We start from the raw sequence: 11692 nt of genomic DNA on the forward strand, positions 1-11692 counted from the left end.
GTAGATAGGATTTATGCACAGGTTATGAAAATATATGAAGATAGAGGGTCTCCTTGCCTAATACCTATTGTTGGGATGATATATCCATGTGGTGTGCCATTTATGTTAATCGAATAAGTTACTGTTGTGACGCAGAGCATGATATAATCCACAAAGATGGTTGGAAATCCAAGCTTGGTGAAAGCCGTTTTAATGAATCTCAAGTCTAAGCTGTCGTAAGCTTTTTGAATATCCAATTTGAGAGTTATTTTCGGGTCTTTGGTGAGGCTTGATGATCTGATATGTGGAATAACTCTCCAGCAATCACTATAGTATCATGTATTGATCTTTGTGGCACAAAGGCACTTTGATAAGGGCTTATATTAAAAATGGGAGGAGCGGCCGAATTCGGTTGACCAAAATTTTAGCAATAATTTTATAAGTGACATTGAAAAGGCTTTGATGGATGGTCCACCTTAGTGTGAGGTTTGTGTGGTTCATGAGTGGATGAATATTAAGGGAATTGAAGGTTGCGGACCATGTCAATTAATTGTAAGTGAGTGGTTTCCCAAAAAATTTGAAGAACTTACTTGTATATCCATTTGGGCCCGGGGCGCTCTCAGAGTTTATGGAGAAAAGAGCTTGTTTGATTTCCGCTGGAGTTACATCCCTAGTAAGTAGAGCCGTTTGCCTGGAAGTTAATCTGGGGGCGATTTCCGCGAAAAGGTCATCATCCATCATAGTGATTGAAGATGTATATTGCTATGTATAGTGGTCAAGAATGAGTTTGATTATGCCATCCTTGGTAATGATCCAATTATTTTGCGGATCTTGAAGTTGTTGAATATTTTTGCAGCTCCTGATTGGAGCAATTGAAATCTGGATTTTTGTTGCCAATATGTTGCGTGACATTGGAGCAGGGTCGTGTGTTGACTTCTGAGTTGTTTTTCTTGAAGTAGCCAATATTGCAATTCATTTCCAGTTTGAATAACACAAAGATGTTGTGCTAACTTTATTTGTGTTGTCGATTTCTTGATCATAGTAGGGAGATGTCCAAAGGTTTCTTTATTCCATTCAGGGAGCGTATTACTAGTTGTGATGAGCTTTAGTTGAAGGTCCAAGGTAATGGCAACTGCAAGATGAAACTTAGATTATATAAAGACAACTCTCTTTATTGATGTTTAGAAAATCTCTCAACAAGCTCTAATCTTGCTCATATGATCAACCACAACTTTAGTGATCATATATATATATATATATATAGAACTATGAATTCCTTTTCCTAGTCCTATTACCTTATTACATGTCTTTCCTTTTCTTAGAACTAGATGACTTCTAATTCCCTTAGGATTACATCAATTTCCTAATCTTGTCCTAACCAACTTGTTAGTGACTTCTATGTTGAAGTTAATCCAACATTCTCCCCCTTAAGCTTCAACTGTGCTTGTGAAAAATCTTGTACGTATGATGGTGCTCTCGTCTCCCATGGCTCGGTGTAGACAAGCTCTGATACCAATTAATGGCAACTGCAAGATGAAACTTAGCTTATATAAAGACAACTCTCTTTATTGATGTTTAGAATATCTCTCAAAACTAAACACAAGCTCTAATCTTGCTCATATGATCAACCACAACTTTAGTGATCATATATATATAGAACTATGAATTCTTTTTCCTAGTCCTATTACCTTATTACATGTCTTTCCCTTTTCTTAGAACTAGATGACTTATAATTCCCTTAGGATTACATCAATTTCCTAATCTTGTCCTAACCAAATTGTTAGTGACTTCTATGTTGAAGTTAATCCAACACAAGGTAGGTTCCATATCATGTTGTTGTATCCAAGCAGATTCTACCACCTGCTTGAGATGTGGGTGAGTGAGCCGTAGATGTTCAAACTTGTAACTTTTGGTTCCCTGCCAGTCGATTGCTTTTTCTTGCACTAGGATTGGATCATGATCAGATGCAATCATCGGTAGATGAGTAACGACTGCATGAGGATTGGCAGTGCGCCAATGCTGAGTGGCTAGGGTTCTATCCAGGCGCTCCAAAAGGTTGAGTCTGTAACAAATTTATGGTTCACTTTCATTCTATTTCATGCAATTAAAAAAGAAAATTATAAAGAAATAATTTTGTAGTGGGAAAGTCAATTTTCATAAATTGGTCCATACGAAAACTGAAAACAGATACGTATTTCACTGTTGAACCTCTTGAGTAAATGTGAATCGGCCGCCTATTGTGTGCAAAATACCAACCAGATTTAAATTCATTAAAAGAACTTAATTAGTTGTGTAGGATAAATTCAACTTGGAGTTGGATTTTTCGAACTAAAACGAAGGAAAAATGAAATAAAAGATACGTTAATAATAACAATATATATTCCGAAAACGTTACTTATCCGTCACATGTTCATCATTTATTTTGTATATATATGAACATGCCCATAATCAAGTTTCATAGACAAAATCATCTAGTCTGGAGACGGGGTGAAAGAGAGAGAGAAGAGCTATTATTCATCATCAATGGCTTCTTCTTTTTCCTTCTTTCGTTTGGTCGCCATTCTAGTTCTTATTATTAGTCCAGCAGTGTTAGGTATTATAGAACCAGATAGGTTGAGAGGAAAAATTAAGGAGCAACAATTAGCTGATCGTATCGTTCGACTACCTGGTCAGCCTCCTGTGAAATTTAGACAGTATGCTGGTTACGTTACAGTCGATGAAAGCCATGGGAAAGCTTTGTTCTATTGGTTTTTCGAAGTATTTGAAAAACCTCTCGTTCTTTGGCTCAATGGAGGTAACAAAATTTTCATTCAGCATTTTACTAACAAATTCTGTTTCTTCCATTCTTTTGTTCTTCATGCTTTTCTTTTGAGTTCAGTACTTAGTTATTAATGAGGTACTTAATTATACTTGAGAATTCTAATACTATTACAGTATAATTTTATTTTCGTTTTAAATGTACAAGGTTTCGGAGGAAATTCAGTAGTTATCATTAAAAACCAACACTATTTTGATCTTTTTTGGGAATTTTAACAAACTGCCACACTTGCAAATCCCGATTCAAGAAACTGCCACCGTTTTTTTCAAAGTTTATTTAATGCCACAACCGTTAGCACTAACGCCTTGGACCCACATGATTGGTCAAATTTTTTTGACTTTGTCCAGATTACTTACACGTGTCTTATGTGGACGGCTCAAGATGTCGTGCACGAGATTATTACACGTAGCACAGGCTAAATGACTACTTTATCCTTCGTGGGATTGAAAACAGTTTGTAACTTTGTATCGTTTCATTTTTCTTCTAGGGTTTGCTCTTTCTCTCTGTCCGCTCTGTTCTCTAGTGGAAGAAATTAGGGTTTGGGTCAGTTTTCAGCGGGATTTTGCTTAGGTTTAGTGTCTGAGTAAAGGGTTTTAGTAAAGATCGAGATTCAAAAAAAGAAGGGGAAGGACAAGCAGCAGATATGGTATGATTGCAAACCCTAATTTCGTTTTTCTGAGTTGAATTAGGGGTTTTCTCTTAGGTTTCTGTTTCTCTTTCTTGTACTTTTTTCTCTTGCTCTATGTCCGCTCTGTTCTCTAGTGGAAGAAATTAGGGTTTGGGTCAGTTTTCAGCGGGATTTTGCTTAGGTTTAGTGTCTGAGTAAAGGGTTGGGGAGCTGAAGATGAAGAAGAATAACGGGAAGGACAAGCAGCAGATATGGTATGATTTCAAACCCTAATTTCGTGTGTTTGATGAATTTTATTTTAGGAGTTTTCTGTGTGAAGTGTGGAATTTCTAAAACCCTAATTTCGTGTGTTTGATGAATTGATGAATTTTATTTTAGGGGTTTTCTGTGTGAAGTGTGGAATTTGATGAATTTTATTTTGTTTGTTCATTTACAGTGATCATATATATTATCCATATAGAGATATCAATGTGTTTGTTGTGAATAGTAAACTTAATTTGCTATTCCCTCACATGGATAGAGATAGAATTGACCTTAAGGAATTTGAGCAGATGTTGCGTGTTAAGTTGCATCTTGATGAAACAGAAATTCCAAATTTATATTGGACCATAGACCCATGTCTGCCTGAGTATTTGGTTACAAATGAAGACTTGTTTAAGTTTTGGGAGCATGTTGTACCTGATGATAAAGGCTTCATATGTTTACAAATGAGTGTAATGAATTCAGAATTTAGGAATGATAATGACTTCATTAAGGCTGCAATGGAACAACCAGTAGTAACAATTGATGAGACTCCTAAGAAGGCACCTAAGAGGATTGCTAAGAAGCCAGTTTCAAAGGAAAAGTCAGTAAAGATATCACCTACAAGGAGATCACCAAGGTTGCATGCTCAATCAAAGAATGAAAACTCAAATGGAGGAGCATCTAGGAAGTTGTTGTTCATGGATCTGTTAAATGAAGTGGAATCTCAGGGTTTTTCTTGCCTAAGTCAAGCCACTGTTGTTGGTTCTAGCAGTACACCAGTTGATAACTTTAATCATGATTACTGGGTTGATGAAGTAAACAACACTGCTGCAGGGGATAACACTAATGCAGGGGATAAGACTGATGCAGGGGATAAGGCTGATGCAGGGGATAAGACTGATACAGGGTATAAGACTGATGCAGGGGACAATAGTGATGGTGATGATGAGGACAATGTGGTGCTAGAGAACACTACTGTAGATGAATGTCACCCCATTGAAGACCCAAATGCTCCACCAATCTTTGACAGTGATGAAGAGAATGATATTGATTATGAAGATATTGTCAAGACATACAAAGTTGGAGATGAAAGCAGTGATTCAAGCAGTAGTGAAGAAGACAATGAAGAAGGTATGGACCCTTTAGTGTTTATAATTTTTTGTTTATTTTTTACATGTACTAACACTTTGATGTTGATTGCAGTTTCTAATGATGACAAGAATAATGATAAGGATAATGATGGTCCTGAAGTAAATGATGATAAATATTCCAAACCAAAGCTTGATTACCAGAAGTGGAAAGAAATCTTCAATATGCACAGTGATGAAGAAGAAGAACCATTATTCCCTGTAGAAGAAGAGGTGACTCCTGTTGATCCTACTAAGATGGAGGTAAAGTATGCTTTTAATAACAAGAGTGCTTATAAGAAACATCTTAGGGGTTACTGTGTAAAACATAATTATCAGTATACGGTCTATAAGAGTGACAAAACAAGATTAAGAGTGAGATGTAGGTTTAGGGAAGAGTATGGTTGTAACTGGTTTGTAAATGCTAGCATAAAAAGGCATGAGCCTACTTTTATTGTTAGGAAGGTTAATCTAGAACACACTTGTGTTTGCGGATACAAAGAGTTTTAACAGATCCGCGGATCCTGAGTTCGTAAAAGATGTGGTACATGAGAAGTTAAAGCAGACAGCTGGGGCCTTAATTCCAAAGCCTAAACACATTGCAAGAGAATTTTTTGTAACTCATAACATCAATATACCTTATATTTGTGCATGGAAGGCTAGAAATCTTCTTTTAGAAGATCTGTTTGGTAATTATGAAGACAGCTACAAGGATGTACCCATCTTTTGTGCGATGGTGGATCATACTAATCCAGGGTCTGTTGCTAAATACACTTATGGGAAAAGAGGTATACATTATGTTAAGACATTCATGGTTGGTTCATTTATTTGTAAGTGGTGCTCAGTTATTTAATGGTTGGTTACTAAATATGCAGATAAGACATTCATGAGCATGACTATTTCATTTGCTGCACCAATGAGAGGATTTCAGAAAGCTTGCAGGGGAGTCATAGGTTTAGATGCATGCCATCTAACTGGAAAGCGTGGTGGTGTTCTAATGGCTGCAACATCAATTGATGGTCAGAATTCTCTGGTGCCTTTAGGCATTAAGGTGGCTAAGAGTGAAACCAAGGAGAGATGGACTGGGTTTCTCAAGGATTTGGCTCCAGCAATCAATGCACATCATGCTGGCAGAATTACCTTTATTTCTGATAGGCAAAAAGGATTGTTGGAATCTGTTCCAAAGGTTTCCCTGGTGCAAGAGTTAGATATTGCTTCAGGTATTTAAGTTTAGTTATTTTTTTACATTAGTTTACATTATGTGTTTTGGGTTTAGAGTTAGTATAAAATAGGTACTTACTCTTTATTTGCAGGCACTTGTACAAGAACTTCAAGAAGTACCACAAGGCACCAACCTTGCACAACTTATTGTGGAATGCATGCAAAGCTTACAAAGTGAGGCATTTTCAGGTTTGTGCCTCTCTTTCTAAATATCCCTATGTTTTTTTATTCTTAGTTAGTAGGTTATATATTAACTCAGGTTACTATAATGTAGGAGCACTTTGACAACATATGCAAAGAAAGTCCGGCTGCTGGTGAATATCTTAGGAAAGAAGATCCAAGTACTTGGTCTAGGGCTTATTTTGATCCCCTTAGTTGTTGTGAGCATATGAATAAAAATTTCTCAGAATCATTTAATTCTATGAGTTCTAATATGAGAGATAAACCAATAATCCAACTAGGCATGATGTATGGTCAGTTAGTAATGGGTTTGTTATTTAAGAGAAGGGAAGAATCTGCTAAGTGGAATCAAAATGATTTGGTCCCTGCTGCTGTTAAGTTGATAAATAAGATGCTTGACTTGGTTGGGAAGTTTGATACAGAAGGAAGTGTGGTTGGACAGGTTTATTTGGTAACTAATGTGTCTACCAAGAAAATTTTCACAGTGAACATTGTAGACAAACAATGCACTTGTTTGCAATGGCAGCTAAGAGGATTCCCTTGTCAACATGATGTATGTGCATTGAAACTGCTCAGGCCAAACTGGAAAGAGTAAGAAATTTTGTAATATGCTATTACTTTTGGGTTGTAATATGCTATTACTTTTGTTTCTGTAAACTGACACATTTGTTTGATTGGTTGAACAGTTATTATGCTCCTTACTACTCCGTGGAATATTATAGGACCATATATGCAGATGATGTAAATCCACTAGAAGACGTAAGTGAATGGAACTGGGAAATTGGATTTTTCCAATAATTTTGGGATTTCCATTTAATTTTTTATTTTCTTTCATTTCGGTTAAGTATCTTATCTTCTTGTTTATATAAGCTGCCTGTCACTCTTTTCATTTGACCAACTAGTCTTTGTTTGCTTGCTTCAATTAGCAGCTAAAACAACTTTCATGTTACATAAAAGTTGACCTGTAAAAACCTACCACGTGTCAGTGTCCCAATGAATATTAATGAATCTTTGACTGATGATCGTAGAGCCGTCTAGACTGTGCTTAGTTAGTATGTGTGGATCATATCAATCAACATTGTTAAGATCACCACTTACTTATACAACTTGAGACCGATGTCTGTATCACTGAAATACAGTGGACAAGTCCAACAAGTAGAGAGATGTCTACAGACTACACGCATGCATGAGTAGAGTGTACAGTGGCAGACTACACGCATGCATGAGTAGAATGAGACACTCTATACTTTGGATAGGATAAGCATTTCACTTTTCAATTGTAGATATAAGTATAGGTAGTGGAGCTGTGGAGGAGGTGTTTTTGGCGTACATCTGCAGCTGCATAGGATACATAAAATGATTGTATGGTACTGTCATGGTGTGCGTCACTGGACTGCTGGTTTGGATGTCCACTGATCAATACTACGCATGAAACGGTTACGGTCTGTTGGGCGCGAACTTTGATGCGCCAAGAAAGATTGAAAGTACGTAATAATACAGTTAAACAACAAATGTAATGATTAATCAATCAGGAGGAGGAGGAAGATCCAGCTAGGGACAGTAAAATTCTAAGATCTACTGAAAGACAACCCAGAATTTTTGGGGAATTTGACCATTAATTATTGTGACTGGTAAGAATCAAATATTTTAATCCGCACGAGAGGAGAATGAGAATGAAGAATTTTGGGTAGAAGTCATTAAAGAACCCCCTGATTTTGTGGATCCTCATTTACTGTATTAAATTGTGTTACCATGTTCTAATACCGTCGATCTTCCGTTAATAATACTTAATTGTTTTTAAGGGTTGGTTACTCCAACAAGACTTTAATTAATTTTTATATGGTTGAAAGTTGACCCTGGATCTGATCATTTTATCACTTAATTATTATTACAGGACCAGGATGTTCATCAATTGGATATGGAAAGGCAGAGGAATTAGGGCCTTTCTTAACACAAAAGGGCAAACCTGTACTCAAATTCAATGACTATTCATGGAACAAAGGCAAGTCTCATGCAGTATAATTACTTACCATATAAAATCAGAAGTTGTGTTTAAACATATGGGTTTCACAACGTTAGGAGGCACAAAACTTGAACAAATTGCAAATCATACTCCCTCGTTTTTGAAAAAGTGATATTTTCATCTTTCCATTTCTTCTATGCCAAGCTACTAGGAAGAAGGCCCAAACTTCCTTTACCGGATGCAACTGATATTATTGAGATTATTATTCCCACATTGTTGGGTTATCTAAGATGCTGCTGTTTATAATCCCTCAGGACCTCACCACTCATTGTCAATTGGTTTTGAACTGGATACCTATATTCTAACATGGTATCGTATCAGACCAGGCTAACGAAAAAGATACTTTAAAGTCTAAAGTTCAAGCACATTATAGGAATAATGCAAAAGAAATCCATTCAAGAATTTCCTTTTGAACAACTAAAGAGAAATGGGCCAAAGAGGCAATAAATTTTGGTTGAGATAGAACATGTACAAAAAGTAATATGATTGACAAATTTTATTTTCCTCATTGCAGAAGCCAATTTGTTATTTTTGGAATCTCCAGTTGGTGTTGGATTTTCTTATACCAATACAAGCGCAGATATCAAAACCTTAGGGGACTCGGTCACTGGTAATTCATTTTCACTTAACTAGTTCAGTTCAATCATGTGAACTTCACTAGATAAAGAAAATCCGTCTTCTGATCATGTTTGTAAGTTGCTAATTAATAACCTTATGAAACTTTGACTTCTACGTATATTTCAGCGAAGGACTCGTACACATTTCTCCTGAAATGGTTCGAAAGGTTTCCACATTTCAAGTCACATGATTTTTTCTTGGCGGGCGAAAGCTATGCAGGTGAAATATCAGACATGAAAACTACATTTTCAGCGTACTTCATTATTATGATCCACTATACCAGAATAGAAGGTTGATTTTTATTTATATTTTCAGGGCATTATGTTCCACAGTTGGCCGAAAAAATCTTCGATGCCAATAAAAAAGCCTCCAAAAAGGATTACATAAATTTCAAAGTTTCATTGTAAGTTCATTTAATCACAATCCATAAAATTTGCTTATATTCGCTATATAATCCATAATTTGTTCATGATAGTATTGTGTATTAATACAGATAGGTAACGCGTTACTAGATGATGCCACGTATCAAAAGGGCATGATCGATTATGCATGGGATCATGCAGTAATTTCCGACCGTGTATACAATGATATTAAGAAGACATGCAATTTTAGTCAGACGCCTGTATCAAATGAATGCCACACTAATCTCAACAAATATTTTGACGTTTATGATCTCATCGACATGTATAGTTTGTATGCTCCGTCGTGTGTTAACGGTACAAGTACAGAGAGACAACTCCGCAAAATTGAAGGCATTGCTCCCCAAGCATTTGCAAAATTCGTAAGGGCCTTCAACATTTTAGTCCACCATTATGTGTTTTATTTGCGGAACAAAATGCTAACCAACTGCGAAAACAAGGACATGGGATTGTAGTCAGGACTTTAATCCTACTTTCAATACTGTGTTTATAGGCGGGATGGCATAAAAGACCTGCAGGTTATGACCCGTGTCTGTCATCTTATTCCACTGTCTACTTCAATCGACCTGACGTTCAAAAAGCACTGCATGCGAATGTGACCAAAATCCCATATCCATGGACTCACTGCAGGTAATTGCTTGTTATTTTTTACTTTCGCTTTCATCCATTTTAGACAGTATCAACTGTGCACACGCTTGTGAGTTGTGCATATAATTCATGAATGGCGCTCGTATTTTGACAGTGACAACATCACATTTTGGAACGATGCACCAGCTTCTACCCTTCCGATCATCAAAAAACTTGTACAAGGAGGACTTAGGATTTGGGTATACAGGTAAGCTTTCTAAGGCAACAATCTTTGATTATCCTCATTTTGAATAGTGAGTTTTCGTAACATCGATTGTTATTGTTCTGACTCATTCAGTGGAGACACTGATGGGAGAATTCCAGTTACATCCACAAGATTGTCCTTGAACAAACTCGGCTTAAAAATAAAAGAAGAATGGACACCATGGTACACCCACAAAGAGGTAATTAACCTATGTACTACCACTCTAGTTTTCTCTCTCTTTATATCTTCTTATAAAATCTATCTGTTCTTGCAAACTGGAAATCAGAAAACAAGGACATGGTATAATGCATGGCTGAATTGCATTCTAATTGTTTCGCATATTTTCTGAACTTTTGTTTATAGGTTGGTGGGTGGACCATAATCTACGATGGATTGACATTCGTGACAATAAGAGGAGCAGGTGACCAAGTTCCAACCTTCAAACCAAGACAAGCACTGGAACTGATATCGCATTATCTTGCAAATGAGAGACTGCCGGTCGCTCCATTTTAGTAGTATTTGAATTTGTCATCTAAAAGGAAAACTGATAATCATATTCTTCTACATTTTAATCCAATTTGCTTAGCTTAAGAATAATATAATTTGGAACCAAGTTCCTTTTTATGTAAAACAGGTATAAAGAAAAAGAAAAATATATCCTAATTTTAGTTTGTGTTACTTTTCATTTCCTCTATGATCAGTGTCCATGTTTGTGTTAATATACCCATTCAAATTTCAGTCCCGAAATTGAATGTTAATATCAAAACTGATTACCATTAAAACCTCACGAGTGTGCGTACTTATTCAAGTCCTAAATATTAAACCATTCCTAGCATCATAAGGTACTATTAGCTACCTAGTTTACCTTACTAACACGAGTACATGACTAAAGATCCGTAAAAGTGATTAAATTTATGAGCTTAATCTTATAGTAATAGGAGTACAGTATTCACATTTTATGACACTGGCAAAATCCAAAGTTGTAGCGCGTCGATCATTGGTCTGTTACATTTTTTTTTTTTGATCTATAAAGAGGAGATTAGATTGATCAAAAAGAAGAGTGTATAACATGATTATACCACCTAACAAGAGAACAAGAAAACAACAAGGCTGCTAATAGGGGTACCGGATTCCACAGGAGGGTACAAAATACATATAGGACAAAATAAAAAGTTCTCTGTCTTATATGCATTTGGTACCCTCCTGTGGAATCCGGTACCCCCTATTAGCAATGTTGGAAAACAAGTCTAAGATGGTAACAGACTACCAAAATTAGTTAGGAAGAAAGTAAATATTATGCCACTCTTTGATTACATTTGTTTGATTCACATTCTCAAAATCCTTGAAAGCCAGAGCCCAAGAGAAAAGATTGTAAACTGCTTTGTTAACAACTGCCTGGACATTGTGAGTTTTGTCAGAGAAGACACGCTCATTTCTTTCTTTCCAAATGCTCCATATAATTGCTGCAGGAATCATATTCCACATTGTAGTGTTCTCTTTATTGTGCTGCCTTAAATGCCAGGAATGTAAAACTGAAGTGACCTCATTCAGCATAGAAAAACCAGTGAAACTTACTCAGAAATTCAGCCCACACTGATTTAGCA

General features: G+C 36.3%; 1 protein-coding gene and 1 long non-coding RNA gene across 2 annotated transcripts; both read left to right on the forward strand.

The window, feature by feature from the left end:
- Positions 1 to 2443: 2443 nt before the first annotated feature.
- LOC113293354 (serine carboxypeptidase-like 34) lies at positions 2444 to 10601 on the forward strand. The gene is made up of 10 exons (XM_026542012.1): positions 2444 to 2773; positions 8091 to 8198; positions 8734 to 8829; positions 8964 to 9056; positions 9153 to 9232; positions 9331 to 9651; positions 9750 to 9886; positions 9999 to 10091; positions 10182 to 10287; positions 10452 to 10601. The coding sequence occupies exons 1-10, from the start codon at positions 2503 to 2505 to the stop codon at positions 10599 to 10601; spliced, it is 1455 nt and encodes a 484-aa protein (XP_026397797.1). The 5' UTR covers positions 2444 to 2502.
- LOC113293355 lies at positions 5993 to 6377 on the forward strand. Its single transcript, XR_003332251.1, has 3 exons — positions 5993 to 6015; positions 6109 to 6205; positions 6291 to 6377. It is a non-coding gene; the product is annotated as an uncharacterized LOC113293355 (long non-coding RNA).
- Positions 10602 to 11692: the final 1091 nt, after the last annotated feature.

Source organism: Papaver somniferum, chromosome 7 (assembly GCF_003573695.1).
Source record: "Papaver somniferum cultivar HN1 chromosome 7, ASM357369v1, whole genome shotgun sequence".
Taxonomy (NCBI): domain Eukaryota; kingdom Viridiplantae; phylum Streptophyta; class Magnoliopsida; order Ranunculales; family Papaveraceae; genus Papaver; species Papaver somniferum.